Here is a 16,175-nt window from a genome sequence, read left to right on the forward strand (position 1 = left end):
CCCAGGTGGAGCGCGTTGATCTGGAGACTAGACACTGCGTGCTTCGCTGCTCCTGTCACTTGTGCAGTGTGGGGAGGTCGAGAAGGGGAAGGTGAGGCACCGAGGGAGAATGGAGCTTATCCGATCTTGAGATAGGCCCCAGGACTTTGGGGCTCCTCTTTCTGGATTGATAATCCTCTCCCTGCCTCCTGCATCTGGTCCAATGTGAAAGATGAAACAGACAAGCCTAGGAAAATGTCTAAAAGTATATAAAAACATTTATTCACTAGGAAACAAGGAGACTGGCAGACATATATTCCAGTGAAAGCAGCTCAATTCAGTTCAGCTGGGCTAGTTTAAGAGAGACGCTTTACATTATAAAGACCATTATATATTAAAAAGACAAGAAGACAGGCAAACAAGTATTTTACAAGAGCAATGGACTTCTAGGTCACACCACAAGGCACCCTGCACAGCAGGGACAGGAACAGGCAACATGACCTCTTAGGGCCTGTGCCTTCGAGGAGGTGCTCGGCGGATGGGTGTGGTCTTCTTGGGTGTCTCATCTTCTGTCATCTCTGCTGAAAGCTCTACTCAGAGGATTGGAGGAATGAGAAAAAGCTGAGTCACAAAGATGGTGAAAAGTAGATCTCAGGCAACAAGTGGGACGGCCCCAGACCACGCAGCAGAAACAAAACCCAAACTGTGTGCGGGGAAGACACCTCGGGGGAGGGGGTGGAGACAATCTACACAGCAGGACCCCAGCAGAACCGGCCTCACCCCCCAAATTACGCCCCCTCTGGACCAAGGCCGGGAGGGAGCATCATACCTTCCTCGCTGGACTCATCACTCGAGAAGACGATTCTGGGTTTCTTTTTTGAAACTCGCTGTTGAGTGTTTTGATGCCGATGGGCAATACGGCAGGGCTTGGGGGTGACAAAGTCACCGTCTGATGAGGCTGCAGAAGCCAGATGCTGGTGCCGCTTAGAGACTGGAAAAGGCAGAGACACGAGTCCCCAAAAAAGGAACCTCTGAGAGGAGGGCCGGATCTCTCACCCGTGAGGCTGTCTCACATACCAGTGGACGGTTTCTTGGCTGATGCGGCTCTCTGGCTACCCCCTTGGCCAACCTCAAGGTCTTCTACTGCATCCAACCCTCTGGTGTGGCAGACCCGAAGCTTCTGTTCGAATTCATCTATTATAGCCTGGAAGGGAAGAAGAGACGAAGAGCAGGCCTGGAGACACAGTTACTTCTATGATGGAAAAGAGACAAGTCCATGCAGACATGGTGAAAACTTAAAATGTAGATCACCGAGAGAACCTAAGCTGAGAGGGGTACATACTGCATGACTGCAAATATAGGATGTTCTGGAAAGGCAAAACTGTGGCAACAGTAAAACAAATAAATGGTTGCCAGGGGTTGGGGGGACAGAGGGTCAGTGGGGGAGCAAAGAGGACTTCTTTGGCAGTGAAACTGCACCGTATGATACTACAATGATGGACACAGGGCATTACACACTTGTCCAAACCCAGAGAATGCACACCAAGAGTGACTTAGGGACTTTGGGTGATAATGATGTGTCAACACAGGTTCCTCGATTGTAGCAAATGTGCCACTTTGGTGGGGGACGCTGATCGTGGGGAAGGCTGTACATGTGTGGGGGCAGGGGGCATATGGAAGAATTCTGTACCTTCCACTCAATTTTGCTTTTGCACCTAAAACTGCTCTAGAAAATAAAGTTTATTTTAAAAAAGATAAAAAGAAACAAACGGGAATTGGAGACGGAAAGAGCCAGTCTCAGGCGGTGCCGGTGACTTGGCTGCAGTGCGGGCTGGGGCAGGTGAGGCGGGCTGGGCCAGTGTTTGGAGGGCGGCGGGCAGCCAGGCTCACCTTGCCCTCGGGCTTGGCCCCACGCCGCAGCTTGCCCACGACCGACAAAAAAGCACTGAAGATGGACTCATCTGACAGTTTATCCCCAAAGCAGTCAAAGTTGTCCAGCATCTTGCGGAGGCCTCGCTCTGTGAGGGGCAGCTGTGACACGCAGTAAGCCAGGTCCCGGTACTGCCGCTCAGTCCTGCAGACGGCAAGGGCCTCGTGAGGAGCCGCGGGGCGGAGAGGCAAAGGCCCGTCCTTCCTCGGCAGGCTCCCACGGCCTCAGGGCTGCCCCAGGGGGACGGCAGCCTACCGGGCTGTGCGGAAGCGCGGGCATAGCTTCTCCACCAGGCTCTCGGTCTGCTTGTCCTTGGTGATGTAGGAGAGGAGCTGCCTGAGGGAGGGGAGATGTGGGCGTGTGAGGTCCCAGGGGCAGCCATCCCTCCCCCAGCACCAGCCCTCTGTCACCCTCCTGGCCATTCCTCCTGCCCTCTTCCTGTGCCCTCAGAAAAAGGTCCGCCCCATCCCCAGAGACATGTTCACCGAGAATGGGAATTTATAACAAAAGCAGCTGCCGGATGGTGAGGACCACTGTGTGACTACCACGTTAGAAACGTGATTGTGCTGCATCCTCTCAAGAACTAAGGGGCAAGTATCCTAAGCCTCATTTCCTAGAGGAGGAACAGGCACAGAGAGGTTAAGTCAACGCTCAAGGCCATATAGCTAAAAAGTAGCAGAGCTAGAATTCAAACACAGGTTTGTCTGATTCCTAAGCATGTGCTACATGAAAAATGTGCTCCTGGGCCCAGGGAACCGTACTTCATGATGGTGTGGAAAGGCTCTTCCTCCACCCCTCCCTCGGGGTCTGACAGGCGGCTGATGATATCTGGAAGGAGGTTATAGATCGCATTGCCCTGGGAGAGAGAGTTACGTTAGAGAGACAGTGGTGTGCCTGTTCCCTCAGCAGCTGCCTGGTTGCCTCTCACCTTGTGGGAAAGCTCATTGAAGAAGTTCTTGGCCAGGGCAGCGATCTGAGGCACGGGGTCGATGAGCAGCACGGCCATCTCGCTCACCTGCCCCTTTACCTTCACCATGTCCTTTAGAATCAGGTGGGTCATCACCAGCCCCGCCGTTCTCCGAACTTGCTGAGCTGGGTCCCGGAGCCTGAGAATGAAATCTTAAGTCACTGGGACCAACGCTGGCAGGAAAGGCCCTCAGCAGGAATCTATTACCCCTTCTTCTTCTTCTTTTTTTTTTTTTTTTGAGTAAACTCTACCCCCAACGTGGGGCTTGAACTCATGACCCCAAGATCAAGAGTCTTTTTTTTTTTTTTTAAAGATTTTATTTATTCATTTGCGAGAGAGACAGAGAGAGAACAAGCAGGGGGAGAGGGAGAAGCAGACTCCCTGCTGAGCAAGGAGCCCGATGCGGGACTCGATCCCAGGACCCTGGGATCATGACCTGAGCCGAAGGCAGTCGCTTAACAACTGAGCCACCCAGGTGCCCCCCAAGATCAAGAGTCTTATGCTTGGGGTGTCTGGGTGGCTCAGTCGTTAAGCGTCTGCCTTCGGCTCAGGTCATGATCCCAGGGTCCTGGGATCGAGCCCTGCATCGGGCTTCCCGCTCAGCGGGAAGCCTGCTTCTCCCTCTCCCACCCCCCCTGCTTGTGTTCCCTCTCTCACTGTCTCTGTCAAATAAATAAATAAAATCTTTAAAAAAAAAAAAAAAGAGTCTTATGCTCTACTGATTGAGCCAGTCAGGTGCCCTTCTATTACCCCTTCTTAATGTGACATCCTAGAAGCAGTTAGAAAATGGATTGGGGAAAGAGGCCAAGCTTGTAGCCAAGGCTTTGGATAAAGGCGCCAATCCCTTTGGGGCCATATTTAGCCAGGGCCTGTACAGGTCAAGTATCAAGCAGATGTTCAGGGTAATGTTAAAGAGCAAACACAGTTTTAGTGATTCTTATACTGGCTGAACTGCATCCTCCCAGAGCTGGTGAGGCCTGCTAAAGTGTCATGAGGGGGGTGCCTGGGTGGCTCAGTCAGTTAAGCGTCTGCCTTCGGCTCAGGTCATGATCCTAGGGTCTTGGGATTGAGCCCCGTATGAGGCTCCCTGCTCAGCGGGGAGCCTGCTTCTCCTTCTCCCTCTCCCTCTGCCTGCCGCTCCCTCTGTGCTCTCTGTCAAATAAATAAAAATCTTAAAAAAAAAAAAAATAGAAGTATCATGAGGGCTCTCTTACCGAGCATACAGATGAGGTGTCCAGGGGTCCACCAGGTTGGGGAAGCGGATGGCCAGATCCCCGGTAGCAATCATGAGGTTAGACCGGACAATCGGCAGTGAGGACTTTTCCAGCATGGTGAACAGCAGACGAAGCTGGGAGTCACAGAAAGTGGCACTAGGGGGCCAGGAGAGGACCATCAGGGAGACCGTCGATCCCCATCCTCTCAGAGCGGGCGCTCCTGCCCCCAGGACCTACCTGATCATGCAGAACTTGCCCAGGGCAAGTGAAGCCGCCGCAGAGAGCTCCGGGTTGCTGTAGAGGCCAGGGCTGTTGCAGACTTTGAGCAGAAGCGGAACAAAGGCAGCCAGGACCTGTGTGCCTGTCAGCAGAACAGCTCTCGGTTTGGGACGGGTTATCTTGGCCGGGGAGCAAGCCCCTCAGCCAGTCTTACCATCTAACAGCTCCTTCTCGCAGATGCTGCGGATGAGTTCTGCCTCCGTGTCATCAGCAGCAGCACCCACCAGCCCCATCTCCTCCTCCATGGTGGTCTCAGAGCTGGTGTTCTAGTGGGGAAGAAACCAGACATCACAGCTCAACCGGGACAGCGTTTTTGACTGCAGCCTATCTTTCATTCTGCAGGACTGCATCTGGGGAAAGCCTGGTGCTGCACAACCCCTCCTACAACTGCCAAATGTGTCTGTGGAGAGGGAGGGCTCCTGAATTCCAGAGGAAAAGAACTAGGTCTCTGTAGTTTTGTTTTCACGTTGCCAAATCTGAGTTGGCAAATTCAAAATTGAACAAATGGCATTTATATTCAAGTTGCCAAAGCATATGCCTCCACCTCGGAACCCATCCTCAGGGAAGCAGGTCGTTTCCTGTATACGGTCAATAGACGGATCACGTGGACAGTGGTTCAAGGTCACAAAGATCAGACCTTATTCCACGGCTGCAAGGCTCTGTGTCTTACTGGTTTGCAAGACATCACTGCCTCTAGTGGAGTACACAATGTCCCCATCAGGTGGCAGGCCCAGTGACGAAGGCTGATGGGAAGGGGGGGCCGGGGGTGTGCTCGTCCTCATAAGCAGCGCCTCTGGGGGCCAGCCTGAGGTCCCTAACTCAGTGCCCTGTGTTTCCCTAAAACCTTCCTTCCTGGGTGATGGTGAACGGACTGCTCCATCTTTGTTCTCACTAATCTTTCGCAGAGTAGCAACAATAAGGAGCAGAGCCTCTTCCTCATTTTATTTAACAGTAGGAAAGCAGGGATCCCCAGAGGAAATGTGAATGACAACAGGCCATGAAACAAATCTGGGCAAGGCTTGGGACACAAACCCAAATGCCCAGGCACTTTATTCACCTTCTCCTTTAGGTCCTTAGTCTTCTGCTCCTGCTCTTCCCGAAGAACCCGGCGCCGACAGAGCTCTCCACTCACTGCCTGTTCCAAATGCACCAGCTGCTGCAGAGCCACGTCTCCAGCCAAGGACAGCAGGTTCATCAGCAGGAAAGTGGGGAGCATGGGGGCATCCTCTGGAGGAGGGGAGAGGGAAAGCAGGGAGAAAAAGACAAAATCAGGTTTCACAGAACCCTGCACCCTGTTCTGAAGGCTCTTCCTCTTGCTCACAGGCCATACGCAAAGCCGCGAAGAAGAGGTGGGGGTGGGGGGCGGTGGTAGCGACTGGTCCGATCTGAGTGACAGAGAGTGGTCTGGGGGCAGGTCGGGCTGCTGTACGAAGCGATGTTGGCAGCGGCTTCTGGCCTGACAAGGAAAGCAGTAGAATCTGGTTGCCTGCCCACTCACTCGGGCCTTCCTGGGTGCTGCTCTTCTCTCCCAGCTTCTCCAGGGCCTGTTTCGCACAGCCCTGCAATATCTGGGCACAGATCACCTCAGGGCCCTCTGCCAGCTGGTAAATGAGGGTCACCGCCACCTCCTTGAATGGGATCCAGAGTGGGTCTGGGTGCACAAAGCCTGCAGAGGAGAAGGGAGAAGTTACCCACTGCAGAGAAAGGACTCGATTCTGCCCAAGGCCTTCATGATAGCTCACCTTTTGTGATTACCTCCCGCAGTCGCTCAAACAGCCTGTGTTCCTGAGGCAGCCGGAAGGGGGGGTGACGTTTGCTCAGAGAAGGCTGCCGAGAACAGCAAAGACAAAACGTGGGTATGTGTTGAGAGTGGATAAGAGGACCCCCCCACTTTCCTTGGTTTGGAGACCCCTGCATACCTTTCTCCTGTCAGAGAGATTGGCAATGGCATGGCACACCTGCTGGGCCAGCCTGTAGTCCTGTGGAAACTTTTCGTCCAGCCCTATGCTCACCAGTGTGTCTAAGTTGCTTCCCACAATTTCTGGTTTTCCTCTAGCGGAAGGAAGCCACAGAGTTAGAGGTAGTCAGGAACAGCACTCTGTAGGGGATAATGCCAAGTGGAGTGGGTAATGGCACTCGGTGCAAGGCTTTCTGAGAGCCCTGGAGCACTACAGGAGAGGCTCTAATATGGCTGGCCCTCAGAATCCCTCTTGCTGGACTGAATCCCATTATTTCTGCTGGGCTGGGCGGGGGGAGGGTGGTGGGGGCTGGTACTTGCACTATTTTATTTTTACTTTTCATTGAGGTAGCCAACTCATGTACAGCTGCCGGGCCTGACTGCCGGTGCCAAAGGGAAGGGAACCTTCTCAGAGCCTTCCCTTCCCCTCTTATTCCTACTGCCTGTCTGGACCTGAGCCTCACCGCGCCATCATCCCAAGAAGCATGACCGAGGAACAGCGCTCCAGAGGAGAGCAGGGGACCTTCTCGATTGCCCGCTCCCACAGCACCTGGGTCACTGCTGGCTTCAGTTCATCCTTCTGCACAAACTCACAGAGCTGAAAAGAAAAGAAAAAGGGCTCAGGCCAGAAAATAATGATTCGCCCCCTCCCTGGTCCACTTCTCTGAAAAGAACACAGAGAACCTGAAGTGGGTAAAAGCAATACTTAGGCCCAGCAAAGGAAGGAGGAGGCTCGAATCATGAAGTTGGGGTTTGGGGAGGTATTTTCATCTCTGTCACTTTTCCACCCACATGGCCTCAAAACTACATTTGTTAAGACAACATAATGAAAGTAACCTTGTTCAGTTGTGTGTGGAACCGTGGTTCTGACCACATCTGAGAGATTTCTAATAGGTCTTGTTACTGTTACCACAACTCAACGTGTCTAAAACAGAAGGCTCCATCCTTCCTTGCCTTCTCCCAGAGTACCGGCACTCTCAGTCACATGTACTTAGAACTTCACTGTCAACTAATTTTTTCTCATGTAGTCTTACCTATTCTTCATTTTTTTTTTTAAAGATTTCATTTATTTATTCGAGAGAGAGAGAGAGAGAGAGTGGCAGAGGCAGAGGGAGAAGCAGACTCCCCGCTGAGCAGGGAGCCCGATGCGGGGCTCGATTCTAGGACCCTGGGATCACAACCCGAGCCGAACGAAGGCAGATGCCCAACCAACTGAGCCACCCAGGCACACCCCCCATTCTTCCTTTAAACTCCATCTACCATTAAGTGCAGTTCCATAGCTTTCCCTCCCACCCCGTCCAGCCCCGACACTGCACAGTTACAGCAGCCTCCTCTCCACCAACCCGTGTGTTTGTGTTGGACTAGTCTCCCAAACAGCTACTTCTTCATGCCACACCTCTGCTCATCCTGTAGAAATAGCTCTTCTTTGCCTACGGTAGGGGCTCTGGACCAGGAGCTAGCCTACAAGACTTCAGGCCAGTGGCTGCCAGCAGGCTCTCCTTTCCCCCAGCAAGAGAGAAAGGCGGCCGGCATCACACTCCACCTAGTGGAGGCCAGTGGTCAGCACCATCTCTGCCTTCGGGCCCCACAGTCCAAATGCCACACAAGCAAATCTGCCTCAGTGAAATGCTGGCGAACACCAGGAAAGTCCAGGACGTGTGAAAGGCCTTCACGGACCTTTACAATCCAGTTCCAACTGACACTCCCACTTTATTAGCTTTTCCAGGTAACAATTTCCAGCCCGAACACGATCTTCAGTCCACAACTCTGTACTCTTCCTTGGCTTCCCATCTACGTCCTTCCCTCCTTTCTCTGATTCTCTATATCATACTCATCAAGACCCTGCTTAAGTCCTACCACCTACCTCACACTGTTCTCTTTCCCACTTGGGACTCATCAGAGTAACACAGAAGTTAAGAGTATGTTGTCCAGAGCTCTTATTGCCCAAGTCTCTCCGGCGCACCAGCTGTAATTAGCCAAGTTCCTTAACTTCTCAGTGCCTCAGACTTCTCACTGTAAAATGTGCATTAACAGTATCACCCCATAGGATTGTGTGAGGATCACAGAAGTTCGCACGAGCAAACTGCTGAGAACAGCGCCTGGGATATTAGAAGTATTACTATGTTACCATAAACATTACTTGTGCCACTTTTTCTGGCACTAATTACCTATGTGCTACATCGTTCTATGTTTTATGTTTGGCTGCCCACTATACGGTTGATTCCTTTTAAGTTGGGAACTTGAAAACAATCTTATACTTTGTGGGGCTGAGTAAATTGCTGAACACACCGTAACCTTACACTCACTAATACTTGTTCAATGAATAAAGAAAGTAGAAGTAAGGGGGCGCCTGGCTGGCTCTGTTGGAAGAATGTGTGATACTTGATCTTGGGGTTGTGAGTTTGAGCCCCATGCTAGGTGTAGAGATTACTTAAATAAATAAATAAGTTTAAAAAAAGAAAGAAAGGAAGGAAGAAAAGAAGAGAAAGAAAGTAGAAGAAAGTAGAAGAAAGGAGACTTACAATTTCCTCAAGACACTGGATGGTCCCAACTGAGGCATCTACTAGTAGCAAAGAGAGATTCTGAATCAAAGCCTGGGCCTTGGCTCTGTGGGAATAGCAGAGAGCAGAGGTCATTAAAAACTGGTAAGTTCGAACCCGGCACACAGGTTATTAGGGCTATCTGACCACAGCATCGGATAACTATGTAAGATGGGCTTGACTGGAAGTCCAGCCCCACCCCGAGCCCCATTACAGATCTACAGGCCTCTGGATTTGGAACTCCTCCAATAGGATGCCCCCATCCCTGCCAGACGTCCCATGAGAAGCTGACCTCAGAAAAGCTGGCAAAGGCAAAAGTACCACATATACCTGGCGGAGTCCCCTTTGGGGTTGAGGTAAAGTTGGCGGTAGGCATTAAGCACAGCTTCCCGGACCCCAGGATCCTTAGACCAGATGAGAGGCAGCATGCGGCGCACCCCGACCAGGGCCTGAGGTACCCCAAATTGGAACACCATCACAAAGAATTCAATCACTTCCTGTACGACTGAGAGGACAGACACAAATGTCACCCATCTGCTTGGCCAAATTCCCCAGTACTTAAAGCTAGAAGTGGCAGCTCTCCTCATTCTCCCCGAGAATGTCAACTCCCAGATGGCCCTATCGTGAAATACTGTGTGTTAAAATGCGCATGCTCCATGGGGCTATACATAGTCAACAGAAATAAAGAATCCCTGCCTTTTGAAGGAGCAAATAGTCATCAGTAACATATGGACAAGACTGGTGTTTCCAGCCCCAAGGCCCAGTCCCTCTCTGTAGAGAGGGACGCTGGCATATACCTGTTGTTGTATTTTCATACATCATCTTGCTGATGATGCTAACGGCCTCTGTAATCTTCAAAGAGAAGCTATAGGCATCCTGCAGATACTGCACCAGCATCTCCTGCTTCACCAGTTCATCGTTTTCCTGGGATTTCCCAGACTCTGACACACTGGGCTTGTCTTTACAGTCTGTCTGTTCTGGGCCCATGTTCCCTGCCGGCCCCTGGGTATTCTGTGTGGAAGCTGCTGGGCCTAGGAGTTAGAGAATTACAGGATGGTTACTGCTTGAGGGCATATGGGGCAATCCAACAGCTCTAACATCCCTGGATATTTGTTTCCACAGTGGGAAGGTATACATTTATTTTTTTTAAAGATTTTATTTGACAGAGAGAGACAGTGAGAGAGGGAACACAAGCAGGGGGAGCTGGAGAGGGAGAAGCAGGCTCCCCGCTGAGCAGGGAGCCCGATGTGGGGGCTCGATCCCAGGACTCTGGGATCATGACCTGAGCCAAAGGCAGACGCCCAACAGGCGCCCCAAAGGTACACATTTAGAACCTACGCTAAAACATCTTGGTTCATTTCTCAATAAAGATTTCTAAAGTCCTCTACGGTTTTGGAAACATCCTTTCACAGCGTATGACTATCAATCTTAGGCCCTTGGGCTGCTTCCGTTCTGGAGCAGAGCCACTGCAAACTCTCCTCTGGATTTCTTCAGCACTGGGTTCTGTTAGCCAGGTCAGCATCTGGCATAAAGTCCATGGCCCACATATACTAGCTGAAATGTTTTGTTTGCTAACTGAAAAAGGAAAAGGAATTACCTTTGAAGACAGTCTCCAGGAGATTCAGGAACCTGGTCTCCTCTGACTGCTCTGGGTCCATGTGACAGAAAGGCTCAGACTCCTGGAAGTGGCCTATGGCTTCTCGAGCGACAAGGATGGCCTGCCTGGAAGAACATTGACTTGTTACCAACTCGGGACCCACAAAAGCATCACTGCAGCCTTCTGTCACGGAGCCTACCTCATGGTTCCATCAAGAAGCTAGACCTACTGCCCCAAAGAAAAGGAACACTTCTCATGCTTACAAAGCTGAGAAGCACCTACTAAGGGTAGAGCTCAAAACACTTTTCCCGTTTCTCAAGTGACAAGGCTTTACTATATAGTCTTCAAGAAACTCAAATAAGGCTTTTCAAATTTTATTTTATTTACTTATTTATTTTTAAAGATTTTATTTATTTATTTTTGAGAGAGAGAATGAGAGACAGCACGAGAGGGAAGAGGGTCAGAGGGAGAAGCAGACTCCCTGCTGAGCGGGGAGCCCGATGTGGGACTCGATCCCGGGACTCCAGGATCATGACCTGAGCCGAAGGCAGTCGCTTAACCAACTGAGGCACCCAGGCGCCCAAGGCTTTTCCAAATTTTAAAGGTCACAAACCTACTTACATCAAACATCTGCTTAAAAACTTTGCTAAGATGTCCACGACAGCCAAACTGTGGAAAGAACCAAGATGTCCAACGACAGAAGAATGGATAAAAAAGATGTGGTATATCTACAATGGAATATTAAGCAGCCATCAAAAGGAATGAGATCTTGCCATTTGCAATGGTGTGGATGGAACTGGAGGGTGTTATGCTGAGCGAAATAAGTCAGAGTAAGACATGTATCATATGACCTCACTGATATGAGGAATTCTAATCTCAGGAAACAAACTGAGGGTTGCTGGAGTGGGGGGGGTGGGAGGGATGGGGTGGCTGGGTGACAGACACTGGGGAGGGTATGTGCTATGGTGAGCGCTGTGAATTGTGCAAGGCTGTTGAATCACAGATCTGTACCTCTGAAACAAATAATACAATATATGTTAAAAAAAAAAAAAAGAAGATAGCAGGAGGGGAAGAATGAAGGGGGGGAAATCGGAGGGGGAGATGAACCATGAGAGACGATGGACTCTGAAAAACAAACTGAGGGTTCTAGAGGGGAGCGGGGTAGGAGGATGGGTTAGCCTGGTGATGGGTATTAAAGAGGGCACGTTCTGCATGGAGCACTGGGTGTTATACGCAATGAATCATGGAACACTACATCAAAAACTAATGATGTAATGTATGGTGATTAACATAACAATAAAAAACTTTGCTAAGTCAAAGTTTGCAAAAAATAAGTGTTCAATAACTGGTTAACTTATGGTACATCCATACAATGGGATTCCGTGTAGCCATAAAAAATAATGAGGCAGCTATTTATGCATAAATATTAAAAACACTATGATACATGGTTCAGTGAAAAAAAGCAAGGTGGTAGACCAGCAGGTAGAAAATTCTATCATCTGCGTAAGAAGGGGAGGAAAAGAACATACGTTTCACAACATGTCTGTGTTATCTCTAGAAGAATATGCAATAAACTCAGAATGTTGCTTCCCTGTGGAAAGGAGAACCAAGTGGATGGGAAATAGGGTTGGAAGGCACTTTACAATACATGTCCTTTTTATAATTTTAAATTTTGTACCATGTGAATGTACTGTCTAATTTCTTTTTTAATGATTTTATTTTTAAGTAATCTCTACACCTGATGTGGAGCTCGGACTCATGACCCTGAGATCAACAAGAGTCGCATGCTCCACCCACTGAGCCACCCAGGTGCCCCTCACCAATTTCTTATTTTACAAATAATGAAACTGAGGCCCAAGAAGTTTAAGCAACTTACTTGAAACTACAGAACTAGAATTATACTTATAGGCTCTCTTCTTCGAGTGGAGAGCTTTTGCATATTTAATTATAATGTTATTTACAGTTAGTTGTTAGTGAAGTCTCTTTAAACATTTCTAAAAGTAGAAAAGCATGGCTTAATTGTGGACTATGCCTTTGGCATAAATCTGGTGTTCAGGCCATTACTACAATGAAAACACCTACCATCACCTGGTGGCAGCATACCCTAAGTAAAGTTCATCTTAAAGAAACACTTGTTCCTCAAAAGTTAATTCTAAACATAAAAAGGTCATTAGAGAATCTTTCACATACTTGTAACTAGCCTTGGCAAGCAACTGATGGATGCGTGTTTTCACATCTTCAGTGGTGTCTGTATTAGTAATTGCCTCAGGAATCTCCTCTTCTTCCTGGGGAAGCTTTAGCAGCTGTTGCAGAGTAGACTTCAACTCTGGCAGCATGGCTTCCCATTCCTCCTCTGGGTCCAGCGCTGCAGCTGAATGAGAAAGTCTCACTTAGACTCTTTCCTCGGACTTTCTGACGGCAGGGAGCCGGGTGTCTCGGGTGAGGAATCCTACGCAGGAACCACTTACAAGGAGCTGCAGCTCGTCTCTGGGCCCTCATCTCTTTTAATTTCTGGGTTTCCTTCTGCAGTGGTCCAGCGAGGTCAGTGTCACTAAGCTGCCAAGGTCAAATGAGTTGCAGGGTCACTAGTTAGAGAATTTGATCCCTATTTCCATTTAATTCCTTCTCTTTTGGGTAGATCAAGCTTACTTACCTTGCAGGAAAAGGGATTATTGGCAAGGAAGCTGGCCAGCAGCTGAATGGCATTTTTACATACTAGCACTGACTTGTCTGCCAGACGTCCCACTGCTAGGGCCACCACTGCTTGGAAACGCATCAAGGGGAGAGCCTGTGTGGGGGAGGGAGAGAAGGAGGGGTTCACATCCCACATCATCCATTCTGCTCAAGATGATCTTGAAGTACGCTCTACATAACTACCCGCTCATTCTAAAGAAACTTTTCTATGAGATATAAAACAATTTCTCTTTGTAGTGGTTAAGATACAGTGTAATCCTTAAACGGAGCCAGGCATTCTTGTCCTTGGTAGAGGAAGACCTTTATTACTGCCAGGAACAATCTGAATCCTGGACTCTTCTGTGGGACACTGGATTCCTTTTTTCTCTGGCCTGTACACAGAGTACTGTATGTCTTTACCATGCAGGTTATTCACCTTCTGCTGGACGATTCGGGTAAAGAGCTGCAAAACACGGCTCCGCACAAAGGAGTTGACGTCATGGCCATGGGCTTGCAAGGTGTCCAAGAACTGGTCTCTGGTGTCTCGGGCTGCTTCTTCCAGTTGATCACCATTCAGAACCTGCAGGACCATCTCTGCCATAGCTGCCAGCACAGCATTGCGCATCATGTAATTCTAAGGGAGAGAACCAGAGTTGGTCTGAGGGCTCCGCGCTCCAATCCTAACTCTCCTTCCCCAAACTCTTGAGCCTGTCGAGGCACAAGTGACAAGGCCTTAAGTTAAGGGTAAGTTTGCTTCACTATGACTTTTTCTGGTCAGCTGCTTACGTATTCACCCGAGGTCACTGGAAGGGGCCTTGTCTGCTCAGAGAACACAGGGAAAAAATAAACAAGAGCCCCAAACAATTTTTCCCCATAAGGCTCATCACATCTATACACATTTGAAAAGCATTCATTTCTACCTTTCATCGGAGGCCTCAAAGCCTTTGATCCTTACTAATAAAACACCCTCTTCCCCCCACTCCTCATCTCACATTTTACTGACAAAAAAATGAGACATGGAGAAGCACAAGTAAGCCCTAGGGTGCCAAGCAAGTCCACTGCAGAATCAGGTGAATAAGGATTGGGGTTTTGCCAGGCCAGAAGCCAGAGAATGGGGTCTTGCACAAGAAGTTAAAGTAGATTAGATGACTGAGTAGACTATCTTTGTCCTTGACATTCACCTAGAAGTGCCCTGCATCAATCTGGAAGGCAGCCAGGCAGAAAGAACTGAGAGATGGCATTGTTTAGAGTGCAGGCGAGCGAGGTGGTAAGAAGAACGGAAGGGGCTTCATCCTGAGGAATGGAAGGGACTCAGAATCACAGCTGAGTGACTCTCACTAGACCTAAGGTGCGGAATTGCCAGCCCCCCCATCAGACCTGGATAAAACCAACTGATATTGAAATGGGGATCAATAAATGGCTCTTCAGTCAATGAAATTTATCTGCTTCTCTGCAGGAAGAAACTGCCACCGAGTTATGCTTAGATAACCTGACTTCATGGGAAAGCCATCTTCTTGTTAAAAGAAACAGCCTTCAGCAATGGACTTAAAAGTCCCCAGAAAAACCTGAGATCCCCAGGGGACCACGTACCTCTCCATCCAGGTGATCCAGCAAAATGCACATGCTGGACATCAGGATGGCTGGGATGCGTTCCGCTAGTTCTGTCAGGAAGGCTGCAAAGCCCTTTGCCCCTGCAGGGTCCCGACTCAGCTCCTGGGGACACTTCTGCCCAATCTCTCTATGCAGGGAAGAAAACACAGCCACGGCAAGAAAATTCAGTTCCTAGTAAGGAAAAGTAAGACTGCTATCTCATATCTGAAGAAATCTACCGTGCACAGAGAATGTACTTCCAGTCTTTCTGTATCTTCCCCCTGAGGGAGAGGAGAATCAGAAACTTAGAGAAGAGTCACCTTACAATCTCCCCCACTATGCTCTTCATCCCATAATCAGTTGCCCACAGGCTCACAGCCGCCACCAGTACGGGGGCCAGGTGTTCAAAGTGCTGCAGCATCTGGATGATCTTCACAGTGGCACCTGTGGACGTACTAACGGTGAGAAATCATAGGCAAAATGGAAAACGTGGGGCAAAGCAGAGGGCTAACTTACTGAGCATATGGTTATAACGTGTCAAGGCGACACCGAGCAGGCGCGTGATGGCCTCCCGGGTGGGGCGGTTCTTCTGGTGACTAATGGTGGGGTTCTCCAGGAGGCGGTAGCAGCAGCCAGTAACCAAACTGAGAAGGAAGGGAGGGAGATGATGAAGTCAGCTGTGTGCAACCCATTCTATTGGGGCCCTGCCTCATTCATTCTCCCTCTCCTGCCCCCAAAGACAGGGGCTTCTAGCTTTCGTCATTCTGTTTTTTCAAAGGATTTTATTTATTTATTTGAAAATAAGAGACAGCGAGCATGAGTGGAGGGAAGGGTCAGAGGGAGAGGGAGAAGCAGACTCGTCTCTGAGCAGGGAGCCCGACGCGGGGCCAGTTCCCAGGACCCCGAGATCATGACCCCAAATGAAGGCAGACGCTTAACTGACTGAGCCACCCAGGCGTCCCTTTCTTCATTCCACTAATCACCTTCTACGCCAATTTGCTTTGCTTTGCTGACTCTAGATAGGTACTCTGTCTTTCAAAATTACCAACTTTCAACCAGTTATGATGCCTACACAGAACCCAAATATATGATAAAAGGTAGGAGAAAGTAACCAAAGACTTCTCATGGTTAATTCAGTCTTCATCTGGATCAACCTTTTAGCTGCACTGGATGCAGCTGATCACGCCATTCTCCTGGAAACACACTTCATCTGGCCAGATGCCAGACTCCCCTCCCCAGGGTACAATAAGGATTTCTGCTCTCCTCTAGCTACGCTTACTGATTTAGTAATCTCATTCAGTCTTGGGGCCATAAATACCATTTATATAAATACACTGTATTCCCAAATGGGTATCCTAGCTCAAACCTCTCTCCCACACTCCAGATTTGTATATTCAACATCAGAGTCGGACAACATTGCTTGGATGTCTGATAAGCATCTCAAACTTT

General features: G+C 49.4%; 1 protein-coding gene across 4 annotated transcripts in view; it reads right to left on the bottom strand.

Moving 5' to 3' along the window:
• Nucleotides 1-232: 232 nt before the first annotated feature.
• NCAPD2 (non-SMC condensin I complex subunit D2) overlaps nucleotides 233-16,175 on the bottom strand; it is a 29,884-nt gene continuing 13,941 nt past the window's right edge. For all 4 annotated transcript variants that reach the window (XM_027594862.2, XM_027594860.2, XM_027594861.2 and 1 more), the window contains 26 exons: nucleotides 15,243-15,370; nucleotides 15,047-15,170; nucleotides 14,727-14,874; nucleotides 13,573-13,770; nucleotides 13,117-13,251; nucleotides 12,932-13,019; nucleotides 12,654-12,834; nucleotides 10,464-10,588; nucleotides 9,664-9,897; nucleotides 9,197-9,371; nucleotides 8,849-8,933; nucleotides 6,791-6,924; nucleotides 6,289-6,421; nucleotides 6,112-6,196; nucleotides 5,868-6,035; nucleotides 5,427-5,596; nucleotides 4,524-4,635; nucleotides 4,328-4,451; nucleotides 4,091-4,246; nucleotides 2,838-3,015; nucleotides 2,671-2,765; nucleotides 2,165-2,245; nucleotides 1,870-2,053; nucleotides 1,057-1,183; nucleotides 809-970; nucleotides 233-569 (listed from right to left, as the gene is read on the bottom strand). In XM_027594862.2, the coding sequence (XP_027450663.2) occupies nucleotides 484-569; nucleotides 809-970; nucleotides 1,057-1,183; nucleotides 1,870-2,053; nucleotides 2,165-2,245; nucleotides 2,671-2,765; nucleotides 2,838-3,015; nucleotides 4,091-4,246; nucleotides 4,328-4,451; nucleotides 4,524-4,635; nucleotides 5,427-5,596; nucleotides 5,868-6,035; nucleotides 6,112-6,196; nucleotides 6,289-6,421; nucleotides 6,791-6,924; nucleotides 8,849-8,933; nucleotides 9,197-9,371; nucleotides 9,664-9,897; nucleotides 10,464-10,588; nucleotides 12,654-12,834; nucleotides 12,932-13,019; nucleotides 13,117-13,251; nucleotides 13,573-13,770; nucleotides 14,727-14,874; nucleotides 15,047-15,170; nucleotides 15,243-15,370 (3,616 nt within the window). In that variant the 3' untranslated portion in view covers nucleotides 233-483. The remainder of the gene's footprint in view (nucleotides 570-808; nucleotides 971-1,056; nucleotides 1,184-1,869; nucleotides 2,054-2,164; nucleotides 2,246-2,670; nucleotides 2,766-2,837; nucleotides 3,016-4,090; nucleotides 4,247-4,327; nucleotides 4,452-4,523; nucleotides 4,636-5,426; nucleotides 5,597-5,867; nucleotides 6,036-6,111; nucleotides 6,197-6,288; nucleotides 6,422-6,790; nucleotides 6,925-8,848; nucleotides 8,934-9,196; nucleotides 9,372-9,663; nucleotides 9,898-10,463; nucleotides 10,589-12,653; nucleotides 12,835-12,931; nucleotides 13,020-13,116; nucleotides 13,252-13,572; nucleotides 13,771-14,726; nucleotides 14,875-15,046; nucleotides 15,171-15,242; nucleotides 15,371-16,175) is intronic.

This window comes from Zalophus californianus, chromosome 9 (genome assembly GCF_009762305.2).
Source record: "Zalophus californianus isolate mZalCal1 chromosome 9, mZalCal1.pri.v2, whole genome shotgun sequence".
In the NCBI taxonomy this organism is placed as follows: Eukaryota; Metazoa; Chordata; class Mammalia; order Carnivora; family Otariidae; genus Zalophus; species Zalophus californianus.